At 69.2% G+C, this 14286-nt stretch overlaps 3 protein-coding genes across 4 annotated transcripts; 1 reads left to right on the top strand and 2 right to left on the bottom strand.

Annotated features, from left to right (window-relative positions):
• Positions 1–857: 857 nt before the first annotated feature.
• Positions 858–2570, top strand: LOC120409980 (alpha-internexin-like). Its single transcript, XM_039551680.1, has 3 exons — positions 858–1361; positions 1961–2085; positions 2149–2570. The coding sequence occupies exons 1-3, from the start codon at positions 957–959 to the stop codon at positions 2198–2200; spliced, it is 582 nt and encodes a 193-aa protein (XP_039407614.1). The 5' UTR covers positions 858–956; the 3' UTR covers positions 2201–2570.
• Positions 2571–3215: 645 nt separating this feature from the next.
• LOC104690841 (interleukin-12 subunit beta-like) lies at positions 3216–6631 on the bottom strand. Of its 2 annotated transcripts, XM_039551470.1 has the most exons (7): positions 5349–6631; positions 5117–5186; positions 4542–4763; positions 4228–4345; positions 3963–4144; positions 3715–3863; positions 3216–3468 (listed from the first exon to the last, which is right to left on the bottom strand). In XM_039551470.1, exons 2-7 carry the CDS (start codon positions 5184–5186, stop codon positions 3328–3330), a joined length of 882 nt encoding a protein of 293 aa, XP_039407404.1. In that variant the 5' UTR covers positions 5349–6631; the 3' UTR covers positions 3216–3327. The 2 variants fall into 2 exon arrangements, with proteins under 2 accessions (XP_039407404.1, XP_039407405.1); XM_039551471.1 differs by lacking the exon at positions 5349–6631 and having other exon boundaries at positions 4228–4336; positions 5117–5298.
• A 97-nt stretch (positions 6632–6728) lies between these two features.
• DQX1 (DEAQ-box RNA dependent ATPase 1) lies at positions 6729–12999 on the bottom strand. The gene is given in 12 exon segments (XM_039551469.1): positions 6729–7297; positions 7375–7565; positions 7648–7838; positions 8608–8733; positions 8825–9016; positions 9184–9339; positions 9477–9576; positions 9779–9892; positions 9895–10014; positions 10245–10620; positions 10814–11007; positions 12141–12999. Coding segments are annotated over 12 exon segments (2229 nt in total). The 5' UTR covers positions 12423–12999; the 3' UTR covers positions 6729–7110.
• Positions 13000–14286: the final 1287 nt, after the last annotated feature.

Genomic DNA, 14286 nt, shown 5'->3' with positions numbered 1-14286 from the left:
CCCTCCCTGCTGTGGACAGCCCCCCAGGACCACCCAGGAGGGAGGCTGAGCCCCTGTGGTTGGACTCAAAGCTTCACCAAATCCCACCTGGAGCACTGCTGTGGGCAGCCCCCTGCCTGGACCCCCAGGAGCCTGGGGATGGACCCCCACACCCTATGGACCTCTGCAGCTCCCTGCCTGACCCCCAGGAGCCCAGGGCTGGGCCCCTGCACCCCACAGATGTCTGTGGCCCCCTGCCCAGACCTGTGGGAGTCAAGGGCTGGGCCTCTACACCCCATGGACACCTGCAGCCCCCTGCCCGGAACCCCTGGGAGTGGGCCAGGAGTGGGCCCCCACACCTGGCAGGGTTCTGCAGCTCCCCCACCAGCAGCTCCGTGGGTCAGGCTGGCTCCCCTTGGACCCCACAGCCCCCAGCCCACCTGGAGCAGGGCATGGCTTGGACCTCCCATTCCTGGTGCTGGAAACCCCCCACCCTCACAGCGGGGTCTGCACCACCCGCACCACTTGCCTTATCCCGGTCGGAGTTTGCCACCTCCGGCTTCCATCTGTGCCCTCCGGGCTGGATGAAGGACCGTGCCACCCCAGCTCCCCAGTGGTGGGACAGACTGATGGCCTGGGCCCCCGGCCCCCCACCCACTGGTCTGTCAGCTCCCTGGGCCTGGACGTGCCCCCGCAGCCCCCCGCCATGGACTCGGGGTGCCCCCCATACCGATGGATCGCACCAGTCCCCGACTCCCTGCGGGACTGCCCTCACCTCCTATGGCCTGAGCCTTGGTGTGACCCACAGGACACTCGTGGGGTGCAGAGGGGCTGAATTCCCCTCCTTCTGGGAAATCGCTGCACCCCCTCCTCAGTGACCCCCTAAGTGGGGGTTCCCCCCGCCAGGACCATCCAGCCCGACTCCAGCCTCTGTTGATGATGATGGAGGGAATGAAGGGGGAAGGGGTGTAACAGCGATGACCTTGACCCTGAACTCGACCTTGGCCCCCACCCCGCCGCTATCCACCATGCTGCAGCCCCTCACCCCACTTTTGGGGGACAGGCTTCTGCCGGCTCCCCCTCTCCGTTGCTACCGGGAGGAGTCGGACACCCGGTACCGGCGGGATTGGCTGCGGTTCCGTGACGCGGAGGGGTGGAACCGCATTACCACCGGGATGAGCGCGGCCGAGGGCCGGCCCCGGTGCCGGTGGGGCGGCGGCGGCGAGGCGGTGCTCCGTGCCCGTGCTGAGGCCGCCGGTTACCGGAGGCTGCTGCGAGCCCGAGCCGCCGAGGTGGAGGCGTTGCGGGGGGCGGTGGGCGCGTTACACCGGCAGCTGGAGGGGCTGCGGGACCGACGGAGCGGGGAGCTGGCCAAGTACCAGGTGCGGGATGGGGGTGGGCCGGGGGGCGCCTGGGGGTTGGGAGGGAGCGGGGATGGGGGCTGGGATGTGAGGAGGGGGGGTGGATGTTTGGAGGGAGGGGCGGTGCTGGAGCTGGATGCCCGGAGGGATGGGGAGAAGGGGGGGAGGGGAATGGGGAGGGGCGGGGGTCAGGGGTCCGGATGGGGCTGGGGGCCCCGGGAGGGAGCGGGAGCGGGCGCGGGATGGGATGGGGGAGTTCAGGTGGACTGGGATGTGGGGTTTGTGTGGGGCGGGGGACCGGGTGTCCCTGTGGGTGGGTGTCGGTGCGGGGTTGGGGATCCCGCGGGTCCGTGTGGGGCGGGGATCTGCCCGGGGATCCGTGCGGGGCGGGGGGCGGTGCGGAGTTCCAGGGGTCCGTGCGAGCGGAGGTCGGGCCAGGGGTGCCGGGACTCCGTGTAGGTGGGGTTCGGGGCGGGGGTCGGACCGGGGGTCTGTGGGCGGGGGTCCCAGCGGGGCTCCCTGTGGGGAGGATGTCGGGCCGGGGGTCCCTGTGTGCGGGGGCCCTGCCGGGATCCCGGGGGTCGGCCCGCGGCCCCGCCGCTGCTGACGGCCCGGCTCAGGAGCGGGTGGCGGAGCTGGAGCGGGAGATCGGGGCGGCGGAGGCGGAGATGGCCCGGTGCCTGCGGGAGTACCCGGCTCTGCTGCGGCTGCGGATGGCGCTGGAGGCGGAGATCGCCGCGTACCGGTATGCGAGGGGGGCGCGGGGGGCGCGGGAGGCGAGGGGCTTAGCCCGGCCCTTCTTTTCCAGGGAGATGCTGGAGAGCGAGGAGCTGCGCCTGGGCGGCCTGGCCCCGCCGTGACCCGACCCCTGGAGTCCCGGTCCCATCACTGGACCCCGGCCCTACCGTTACCACTGGACCCCCGGTCCCGGGACCGGATCTCCAGCCCCACCACCGGACCCCGGTTCCTCCGCCGGACCCCAGACCCCCGACTCCTGCGCCCCGGGCCATGGCTCCCTGGCACCCTCTGGACCTCTCTGGACTCACGGAACCCCGGTCCTTCTGTCCCCACGTTCCACGGGTCCCCCGGACTTCTGCGTGCCCGCCTGCCCCGGGACCCCCGGGAGGGCAGCGCCCGTGGGGACACACACTCACCAGCCTCTCCGGGGTGGGGGTCCCGGCCCAGACCCGTGCGGAAGCACCTCAATAAAGCCCCGTGGCATCACCCGGAGCCGGCCCGTCTCGGGGGGGGAAAGGGGGGGCGGGGAGCACCCCTGGCTGTGCTCCAGGGGTCTGTGGTGGGGCAGGGGCGTGGGGGGCTCTGTGGGAAGGGGGCTCATGGAGGGGTGTGGGTTCTCTCCTGCGTGGTGCAGCCCCTCACCCCCGAGCTAGGCACGCCACGGGGACAGAGAGGGGGGAACATTGTGGGGTACAGCCACACTTTCAGTGGGAGCTGAGCCCCCCAGTGGTGGCAATTGGTCCCGGATCCCACTCCCCACTGTGACCGGCGCTCTTGGGGTCAGGATGGGATCCTGCTCCCTGGGATGTGGGGACAGGGGGTTGCCCCCAAGACTTGCTCGCTGGGTGCTGCCCCTGTGTCTGGGGACGTTGTCCCACCACAGTCCCCAGAAAGGAGGCGGAGCTGGGAGGGTTTTTCGAGGATTAGGGAAGTCCAGTGAACCCATGTGTAGCTGGGCAGGGCTGTAGGGACCCTCTATCCCGCCTGTCCCCGAGCTGGGCTGGAGCACGGGTGGAGCCTGTCCCAGCCACGCAGATGGACCGAGTCTTGTGCCAGCTGGGAGCCCCTCGGGGAGCTGTGGGTGCCCAGCACCTCCCTTCCCACACAGACACTGACCAGGGTTTGTGGTAGCAAAGCTGATCCCAGCGTTTTAATAGGGGGAAAAAAAGCCTTTTTTGAGCTCTAAAGGGAGGGGGGTTCTGGGGAAAGGAGGTGCCCGTTTGTAGGGTCAGCACCCTCGAAGCCGGTGTTACTGGGGTGCACTGAGGTCCATCCAGGCGCTCCAGGGGCTCCAGGCCGGGGGAGTGTAGGGGTCCCGGCAGCTGATGCGCACCCGCCGCGCGCCCGCCTGCACCGGCGTCTCCTCTGCACCCTCCATGAACTGCTCAACCTGCAAAGGGGGCAGGGCACGGTCTAGGGAGACCCTCGGGGAGGGGGGCACCAGCAGCCCCTGACCTGGGCAGCACTGGGGAGAGCAGGGGTGACAATTCACCATCCCAAGAAGGGAAGCAGCGGAGTGAGGAGGGGGCTGTGGCTGAGCATCTTCCCAGGCACAGGGAAGAGTCAGGGATGGGGCAGGGTGGGCACAGGGCAGGGTGGGGACATGGGGTAGCCTGTGCAGGGAGCCTGCTGTTACCTGGGTGCCGTTGTGGAGCTCATACTGCAGATGGTAGAGCAGCGCAAAGTAGGACTTGGGGAGCGGCCAGGAGGCCGGGGGGGCCCAGGCCAGGTGGAGCTGCTCCCCCCGCTGCTGCAGGGTCAGCTCCTGGGGTGGGTCAGGACGCACTGTGGGCAGAGGGGGCTCAGAACAGGGGCTGAGACCCTCCCTGGAGCCCCCAGTACCTCTTGGGCACCCCCACCCTGCTGCTCCTGCCCTGAGCTCACCAATGTCACGGAGGAAGAAATGCCTGGAGAGGTTGAGGTAGGAGGTGTCCGAGAGCCCCTCCAGGTGCAGCTGGAGCGGGTGCAGCTCCTCTCCGAAGGGGCAGAACAAGGGGTCTGCCAGACTGGTGTTGAACTGGCCATGGTTACTGGCTACTGGCATCCATGGCCCCACGGAGCCGTCGCTGTGGGGAGGGAGGTGTGAGCAGGTCTTAGGGGCAGGTGGCCGTGCGGCTGGGGTAGGTTTGGGGGGTCCTGGGGCACCCACCTGCGTGTGAGACGGGCACGGAAGACGGCAGAGGGGGGCCCGGGCCAGGAGCAGTGGAAGGAGCCGTTGTAGGACTCAGCCTGGCAGGACACGTTGATCTCCTCCTCGCCTGAGGGGGCTGAGGGGTGGCTGGTCAGGGGCTGCATGGGGCTGGGAGTGATACCCCCTCCCTGCATGGCACTGGTGAGGCTCCCCCCAGCCACACAGCCCTGCCTGGTGCAGCCCCACGGGCTGGGCACAAATATCTCCCGGTGCTCAGCCCTCCACCCCTGCACCCCATCACCCCCGGCTGCCCCAGCCATGCCCCTCCGTACCGGTGCCGCTGACCACCACGTAGGTGGTGTCCAGCAGGACAGAGCCGGCCCAGCAGCTGTAGTTGCCCGTGGCTGGCAGGTCCAAGCCGAGGATGGTGAGGCTCTGGCCCTCGGGCACCAGTTCGGCCATGGGCTCCTGGTCTCCATTCAGTGTCCAGTAGATGTGCTGCTCTGAAGTGTCACATCGTAGCACCACGTCCTGGTTCAGCTTCCCCACCTGGACTGGAGGTGAGAGGCAGAGCCTGTGGTCAGACATGGGCTGTGGTGGGGGCAGATTGTCCCCCACACCCCCATGGGGCTGGGTGGCCCTCGGCCTCACAACCATCCTGTCCCACAGTCCTCACCCTGCTCCTGCGCTCCACGTCCATCCCCACACTCCCTCACCCCATACCCACCCCACATCACCCTCATGCCCATCTTCCAATCTCCCAGCAGAGCTGTCCCAACATGTATCAGAGGTATGTGGGTTTGGGATGCCTCCCACTCCCTCCGGTTCCTCTGCAGACCCTGCAGCTCCCCCAGCTGGGGGGGTCCCCCCTCCAAGGCCTCCCCTGTGCCCCGGGGGCAGCACTCACACTTTGGGGGGAAGGCAGTCAGGGGTTCCGCAGGCACGAGGCACAGCACCAGTACCACCAGCACCAGCATCTGGAAGGGGAAGGGGAGGGGAAGGGCAGTCCCAGCTGGACATAACCCAGGAGAGGGGCACAGCCAGTGGGGCCAGCCAGGGCAGAGCCCCCAGCTCTGGGAGCAGCACCCCTGAAGCAGAATCCCCCCCGAGACCCCCCAACCCTCCCGGTCTGTGCCTACCTCTGGTGTGTCACTCCTGCAGGCTCAGAAGGGCCGGGGGCTGTGGTCTTATATGGGCTGGACTCCATGGGGCCACCCCAAGGTGCAGCCACAGCAGCATCACAGTTCTCAGAACAGGAGAATGAGACCCACGCTCAGTCCACCACTGCCCCCCCCTCCCCACTCACCCAGCCCTGGGACTCACCGCTGGTACTTCCCAGGGCAGGGGGCACCGGACACCCCTGCCCTGCCCTCAAATGCCAGAGGATGGGTCACCATGGGAACAGCCGGGCAAGGGACAGTGCTAGGCACCTGGGATGGTGTCGGGGTTCTGGGTGGTCCCAGCTCTCCCCTGCTGAGCCCTGGCACCACCTGAGGGTCTGCACATCACCGTGTGCTGCACAGAGCCCCCGCAGTGCCCTGCTACAGGGTGGGGGAGACCAGCGAGATCTCTCAGCACCTGTCCTGGGGGTCTGGAGAGGGGCAGCTCAGGGCTGGGCCCCTCTGGATGGGCTGCAGTGAGTCCCCGAGGAGAGGGGAGGGTTTCTACAGAGGCTCGGGGTGATGCCCCGGGCTGTCTCACCCCTTCCCTCCCCTCCTCGGGCCACTGCATGTCCCATGGGACGCTGTGCAGAGATGAGGACCTAGGGACAGAGATCATCATGGTCACCAGCTGTCCCTTTGCCACTCCACCGATGTCAGCCCATGTTGAGGACACACAGCAGATCCCGCCCCAGCAGGGGAGTGCTGTACCCTTTCACGTACTTTCTGGAGTTTCTAGAAAGCAAAGGGGAAGTGGGGTCTGTGGGAGGCTGGGGGAGCCCAGTCCTCACCTTTTGAGGCCATAAGGGGGCAGTGGGACATCCGGGCCCCTCCCTGAGCAGAATGAAGCCTCTGTGTGGGCTGCGGGGAGGGGAGGGAGAGCCAGGACCCCCAGGCTTCCAGGCAGCAGCTCAGCCCTTGGGTGTAGCACTGCAGGGAACCCCGACGGGGGTGGGAGGGATGGGGCACCTTGCCCGGGGGCACACCCATATCCTGTCCTGTCTGGGGGAAGCAGACGCTGATGGCAGGTTCTGGGGGCCCCTCGCCAACCACAGCTTCCCCTTGGCTTCTGCAGAAGAACCACAACCACAGAGGGGAAGCCCTGATGCAAAGGCCAGGGATCCCAGCCTGGCACCCGAAACAAGGGTGGGAGGGCAGTGAGGCCTCACAGACAGAAACCGCCCTTGGGAAACAGGAGGAGCAGGGCTAGACCCCACCCTGGCTGGACCCCTCTGTGGCGATGTCCCTCGGCAGGATGGACCCCACCCTGGCTGGACCCCTCTGTGGCGATGTCCCTCGGCAGGATGGACCCCACCCTGGCTGGACCCCTCGCTGCAGTCATGGACACAAAGCCAGGAGTAAAGGTCACAAAACTTTATACAGGAGGGACCCCTGCGTGGCCCCTCAGCCCGGGGTGCAGGGGGAGTGGGACAGGCGATGCCTCCAGCCCTGCAGCACCCCCAGGAAAGATGGGGTGAAGGAGCCCAGTGGGGAGGGCCCACACAACTCCCCCGGCCGGGGCCAGCGCTCCCCAATCCACGCTCTGAGGTGCCGGGGTTGTCCCACAGCCGCTGGCCCACGACTGACCGCAGCACAGCGCTGAGGCAGTGCCCGCGCCTCCCTGGGACCTGGGACAGCCCCTGCAGCCGCACGGCCTCCCTGGGGCCTCCCCGTGGCTCCCCTGTCCCCAGGGTCACGGCCAAGCCCAGGCAGCCCCGCCGCGGGGCTCCGCTGCTCCGGCTCACTGCAGGACGCACACGTCCCCCTGCTCGTCCTCGCGTCCGGCCGCCTCTGCCAGCGACTCCGGCTCTGCCGGCGCGTCCTCTGCCGCCACCACCACCACCTTCTCCCGCAGCTCCATCAGCAGGTCCCGGCCCTCGCTGGGTGGCAGGTTGCTCAGGTAGTACTGGGGGGCCAACTCCACCAGCCTGTGGGGACAGCGGGGTTCAGCCGGCTACAGGGAGCCCCTGTAAGGACCTGTCCTTCCCCGTCCCCAAGCCCTCACATTTGGGGCTGGATCTCCGAGACCACGCGCAGGCAGTTGTCCTGAGAGATGGTGAACTCGTGGTAGAGCACCCAGGGGGGCAGGCGGCGTGGGGGTGGCCGCAGCAGGTACCCGCAGGCGGGGGCCAGGTGGGCCACGTGCTTGTGCGTCAGCATCACGTAATTGCCGGAGCCGTCGATATCTCGGGCGACCTGGGAGCGACCAGGAGGGAGTGGGGTGGTTGGCACACCCCCCACAGCTCCCCCATAACTCCCCTCAGCCTCCTGGGCCCACCTTGAGGAAGTACCCGGAGATGAGGGCCCGCTGGATGTTGAGGGCGTTGGCGTCGGAGCCGAAGGCGGGTGGCGAGACCGGGAGCTCGATGCGGCGCATGACCTCGAGCAGCTCGGCGCGCACGGTGCCCGCCAGGCGCAGAGCCTCGGCGCACACCCCGTGCTTCCGGCACCAGCCCTCGTCCCCGGCGTCTGCAGGAGGGACAGCGGCATCAGCACCACGGGGATGGCACAGCGAGGGCAGTGATGTGGGGACAGGGATGGGATAGAGGGGTCAGTGCTGGGGCAGGGATGGGATAGCGGGGTCAGCGATGTGGGGACAAGGATGGGATAGTGGGGTCAGTGACATGGGAATGAGGATGGCACAGGGGGGGTCACTGACATGGGGAAGGGACAGTGGGGTCACCGACACGGGGATGGGAATGGCACAGTGGGGTCAATGGTATGGGGACAGAGATGGGACAGTGGAGTCACGGACGTGGGCACAGAGATAGGACAGTGGGATTAGTGACATGGGGACAGGGGTGGGACAGTAGGGTCAGTGACGTGGGCAGGGGACAGCGGGATCGGTGATGTGGGGATGGGGTAGCAGAGTGGGGTCAGTGATGTGGGGACAGGACAGTGGTGCTATGGGGATGGGGACAGGTGAGCAGAGACCCCGCTGGGTTGGGGGCTTGGAGGCCACAGAAGCACTGCTGCTCCTCCTGTCTCTGACCCCTTCACACAGTGGTGACAGGGATCGAGCAGAGGGCACAGCCCCCAGGCTAGAACTGGGACCCCCCAGAACCTCCCCCAGCCAGGCTGGGCACTGGGATGGGGTCAGGAATGTAGCTCCAGGGCAGGGGACACATGAGGGGGTCTGGGATACTGGGAGGAGCAGGGGATACAGGAGACACACAGGAGTCTGTGGGATGCCCACAGGGCTGCAAGCCCCCCACCGCCAGCCCCCGCCCATGCTCACGCTGCTGGAAGGCATTGAAGATGTTGATGAGGGTGAAGTGGTCCCCACTGGGGTGCAGCAGCGCCCGCCGGCGCAGTGCCACGGCCTCCTCCAGGTGCGTGGACAGGGGCACGAAGCAGGGGGACGCTGCGGGTGGGCAGTGGGGGTCACTGTGTGCCCCCAGCACCTCCCTGGCAGTGCTGGCTCCTGAGGGCCCCCCAAGCCCCCCACACGGTACCTGTGAGCATGGCGGCCAGGCTGACCATCTCCTCCACGCAGTCGAACTCGCAGGAGGCGATGAGGGCCTTGGCCAGCTGCGGGTCCAGTGGGAACTCCGACATGATGATCCCCACCTCCGACAGATTCCCATCGTCATCCAGGGCTGCCAGGTAGTCCAGGTCCTCCAGCGCTTGCATCAGCGACTCGGGGGCTGGGGTGGGACATCAGGCAGCTTCGCTCACCCTGTCCTGCACCTGCCAGGCCTGCAGTCCCTCTCCAGAGACCACCCAGGCCGCAGTGATGGCCACAGCTATGGCTGCCCCGTCGTGTCCCTCTGCTCCAGCCCCTCACGCCACGCCTGGCCCCAAGGGGCTCTACCTGGCCGGTCAAGGAAGTCACACTGGCCCATGTCGGCGATGTCCAGGCGCTTCAGCAGCAGCACGAGGCGGCTCAGGCTGGTCTCGCTGACGTGGGGCGCGGGGCTGGGGGGCAGGCGCTGCTCAAAGGCCTCTGAGTATAGGCGCAGGCAGGTGCCTGCAGGAGAGGGGCCATGAGGTGGGACATGGCAATGGCACAGGCAGGTGGGGACAGGTGCTGGGCCAGTGGCTGCCGGCGGTCCCGGTGGGGTGGCACAACAGCCCCGAGGGGGGACACTGCAGCACAGGTCTCACCTGGGGGGCTGCCAGCTGCTCGCTGCATGCGTGACTCGGCCTGGCTCTGGCTGATGGGCCGCAGCACCTGGGACTCAGCACGGATGCGAGGGTTGTACACCTACGGGAGGCTGTGAGGGGGACACCGCAGGGGACCCCTGCCATCCCCCAAGGCCCCTCACCTGCCAGCGCAAGGCCACCGCTGCCACCTCCCCTGGGGCAGACCCCTCCTCCCAGCCTGGAACACCACGGCAGGGAGGATCCCACAGCCCACTGCACCCCGGAGCAGAGCCAGACCCCCACCCGTGCCCTGTCCCACTCACGCTGCGCAGCTCCAGCCCTGAGTCGATGACGAAGCGCACGGTGCCCAGCGAGAAGGACGAGTCCCCGAGCCAGTGGGTGACAATGACGCGCCGCTCCCGGCTCTCCTCGGTGTCTCGTAGAGTCGCTGCGTGGCCCGGCCCACGCCGGGGTGCAGCGGCAGCACCAGCAGCGGGCCCAGCGCCGGGCTCAGCGCCACGGCCTCTGTCTGGATGGCAGCGCAGCACTCGGAGATCTCCTGGGCAAGGACAGGGGGCGCAGGTGACACCCACTGACACCCGCAGTGTCCCCATCCCCAGCTCAGGGTGCTGCGCCGTGCCCCGTGCCCACCTCCCAGCGCCCACGGCCCCTCTGCAAAGGAGCCACAGCTCCCCCAGTTTAACCCCAGCTTCCCCTGCCGTCCTCAGCACTCCCCAGTGAGAGGAGGGACACCCCAAACCTCCCCTGTCCTGTTCCCCCTCAGCCCACCTGCTCGCTGGCCAGGAAGATGAGGACGTGGCCGGGCTCCTGGCGCCGGTGGATGTCCAGCACGGCCTGGCAAGCGGCGGCCACGTGCCCGTGGGCCGATGGCTCCCGGTAGACCAGCTGCGGCGGGGAGCTGTGCCCCGGGACCCGCACCACGGGGGGGTCCCCACAGAAGGCACGCAGCCGCGGCTCCAGGGCGGGCGAGGTGACCACCACGAGCCGCAGGGCCGGGCGCTGGCGCAGCACGTCCTTGAGCAGCCCCAGCAGCGCGTCCGTGGGCACCGTGCGCTCCTGCGCCTCGTCCAGCACCACCACCCCGTACTGCCGCAGCAGCGGGTCCGACGTCATCTCCCGCAGCAGCATCTCATCCGAGCAGAACCTGCCACGGCCCCACCCCATCAGCACGGACCCCTGGCTGGGGGGAACGCCTCACACCCTCCCCACAGCAGCCCCCTCCCCACAGCAGCCTGCGCCGCTTTCCAGCGAGGCCAGGCTGGATTAAGGGATTATGCGGAGCTCAGTGGGATTAGGGCGCTGTGCTCCCGGCGCGGGCCCCGCCGTCCCTCCCGTACCTGAGGATGGTGTCGGCGGTGCAGCAGTCCTCGTGGGGCACACAGTAGCCCACCTCGTGGCCCAGGTTCAGGTCCATCTCGTCGGCCACGCGCAGCGAGAGGCTGAGGGCGGCCAGGCTATGGGGCTGGGTGCAGGCCACCAGCCCGTGGGTGAACTGCATGGATAGGGCATACTCGGCGCACCACTGTGGGATCTGTGGGACAGGGCGTGGGTCAGCGTGGCCCAGGACTGTCCCCTCCCCGCTGCACCCCTCCAAAGGGCACAGGGACCTTCCTCAGGGATCTGGCTGCAGGATCTCTGGGGCCAGGGGCTGTTCAGAGGCACTCACAGCCCAAGCAGGATCTTCCCTCCCCACTCCTGTCACCTTGGAGCCCCACAGACTGTAACAGGAGCTCCATGGCCCCACACCCGCAGCTTCCTGCCCCGGTACGGGACACCACGGCCCTGATCTCACATTAGGGACACGGGACAATGGCCTGGGAAACCCCAGAGAGAGACAGGGAAGGGCTCACCAGGGAGCAGCTGCTGGCCAAGCGCCTGGCCAGGTGGTGTGGGACAGTGCCAAGGCCACATGGATGTCCCTTGGGCACCAGGGACCTGAGTCCTGCTTCCTCCTGTCACCTCTGAGCCCCCCACAAGTGGTGCCTGTGTCTCAGCGCCCCAGCGCCCTGCAGGGACTGCAGGCACAGTGCTGCACCCAAAAACACCAGCCCTGGGGCCCGCACAGGGGCTTTATTCCCCAAATCCGGCAGCGCCAGCCAAGCCCAGAAACTCAGCAGGTCACACCCAGGGAGGTGATTTGGTTGAGCACCTCGAACCCAAGGCCAACACCCCGATAGCCTGCGGTGGGTGACCCAGCCCAATCCGGCCCCGCAGCAGCCACAGCTGCGCCGCCGCTTGCTGCAATCCCTTCCCTGGTCAAAGTCTGCCAGGTGCCGTTCCCGAGTGTCACCAGCAACTGCGTCCAACTCCCCAGGGCGGCCGGGAGGGCTCTGGCACCCCAGCCCTGCCACTGCCCCTGCACCAGGCCCAGCTCCGGGAGCGGCCGTTCCCCCCTCCCTCTGCCACCTCCCGTGCCAGCTGCTCCCGTGGCACCGCTTCCCGACTCGTGCTGCGGCTTCGCCCGGAGCCCAGTGCCGGCCCTGGCACGTCCCCGTGCCCGCCCTTCCCGGTGCCCGCCCACCCCGCCGGGCTCAGTGCAGCGTTCCCGGGGGGCCCGGCACCCTCTCCGTGTGTGTCGCACGGCTCAGGCGCTGCCGTGGGGTCCGGGAGGATCCACATGCAGCCCCCGGTAGAGCCGGGCATTCCAGCTACCCTTGCCCCCACCTGCGTGCTCTTGCCGGTGCCGGCGGGTCCGGACACCAGGACGATGCCGCTGTTGCCCTCCAGGTGCTCCATGAAGCTGTACTTGGTGGTCCAGACCGGCAGCTCCCGGCGCTGTCGCAGCAGCTCGTAGTAGCGGGAGGAGAAGGGCAGCCCATCGTAGGGGTTCACCTCCAGGTCGCCGTCGCAGTCCAGGGACGGGTCTTCATCCTCCTCCTCCTCCTCCAGCGCGGAGCCGGGGCCGCTGGGCCCGGGCAGGGGGCCCGGGGCCCCGGAGCCGGCCATGGCGGGGACACCGGAGCTGCGAGGGCGGGCGGGGGTGGAGCGGGACCGGCGCTGACCCACCCTCGCCTACGTCCCGGGAAGGAGCCCGGTGCAGCCCAGTGCCACGTCCCGTCCCGCGGGGTGCGGGGACCCGCGGGTACCAGGGACGGGCGCGGGATGCGGGCGGAGGGGCACGGACAGGTGTGGAGGGGTGACACGGCCGGGAACACCAGGAAACAGAGCCGGCGTATGGGGGACCGGGAGAACGGGCAGGGAACCGGCGGGCGGGCAGGGAACCGGAGAAAGGGGATGGATCACCGGGAGAGCCCCGCAGGATCGAGCGGAGTGCGGGGACCGGACAGCGCTGTGCGTGCGGACCGGACCGAGGCGGGGTACAGGGGTTGCGGGGCAGGGCGGACACCTCGGGAGGGCCGGTCCCGAACGGGATGGGCCGGACCGGGTCGGCGGAACACCTGTACGGGACGGTCCGGACCGGGCACCTGAGCACCGGCACCGGGCCGGACCTCAGCGGAGCGGAGCGGGCGGGTTGGGGGCGGGTCAGGGGCGGGTCCCCCGCACCCTCCCGGGCCGCGGGCCCGGTTCCGGCCCCGGTTCCGGTTCCGGTCCCGCCGCTCACCTGCGCGCGCCACCGCGGGCCCTGCCTGGGGACACGGTCACGTGACCCGCGCACCGTCACGTGCCCCGCCCGCGGCAGCCAATCAGCGCCCGCGCCGGGCGGGGCCCGGATGTGGCGGCGGGACGGGAGCGGACGGTCCCCGCCGGGACCCCCCGGCACCCCCGGCAGCGATCCCGGCTCCGGCCGCAGCCCCGCCCTGCCCCATGCTCTCCGCTGCCAGCTCCGGTGTGCGGCTCCGAGCCGGGCGCGGCTGCAGTCCGAGCCCGCCCGCAGCCCCTATCGGGACGGGGCTTTCCGGTACCGGACATCTCGGTGCTGGTGCGGGGCATCCTGTACTAGATCTGGGCATCCCGGTGCGGGGCCGGGAGTACCGGAGCCGTGCATCCTGTACCGGCGCATCCCGTAGCAGTGCCGGGCATCCCCATGCGGGACATCCTGTACTGCTGTCGGGTGTACTGGAGCCGGGCATCCCGTAACGGTGTCGGTCCTTCCGTACCGGAGCATCTCGTAATGGTGCTGGTCGTACTGGTGCTGGGCATCCTGCTGCCGGAGCGGCGCACCCCGTACCAGCACTGGGCGTACCGTGGCCGGACATCCCGATGCCGGACATCCCGTACCGGCGCCCCGCACACGAAGCAGCACCCTCGGCCGCGGCGGCTCCCGGCGGGACCGGCAGGTGGAGCTCCCTGACCGGCGAACGGTCCCGGCGGCCCGGGCCGGCCAGAGCTCCCGCCGGCGCCATGGGACAGAGCCACGCACCGGGCAGCGCTGGGCGGCGGCCGAGCGGTGCGTGCTGGCCCCGGGGACTGCGGGAATCAGGAACCGGGAGCCTCGGAGGCTGCGGGAAGTGCCACGCCTGCGGCTCCTGCTCTCCGAGAGCCCCGGCAGTCCCCGCACGCCGGTGCCCGTGCCACACCGGTGCCCGTGCCACATTTCGTTCTGTTCACCCCCGGTGCTGCCAGCCCCGGCGCGGGCGGGTCCGTGCAGTGGCGGGGATCTGGCGGCACATCCCGAGTTTTGCCGTGCGGTGTGGCGGCTCCGGCGGCTCCTGCAGCTCCTGCCGGTCCCGCCCTCGCACCTCGGCCCAGGTGGTGGCACCGGAGTGCCGCGGCAGGATCGCTTTATGCCCGGCTTTGGTTGATCCCAAACCCACCCGGTCTCTCTCTCTTCCGGGGCTCTTCGTGCCCCATGGCTCTTCTCAGGGCCGGCTTTTGATCAGGGGGTCTGTCCTGGGGCTGACCCGTGGGG

The sequence above is a fragment of the Corvus cornix genome, chromosome 4 (assembly GCF_000738735.6).
Source record: "Corvus cornix cornix isolate S_Up_H32 chromosome 4, ASM73873v5, whole genome shotgun sequence".
In the NCBI taxonomy this organism is placed as follows: Eukaryota; Metazoa; Chordata; class Aves; order Passeriformes; family Corvidae; genus Corvus; species Corvus cornix.
This window is presented reverse-complemented; position numbering and strand designations above follow the sequence as displayed.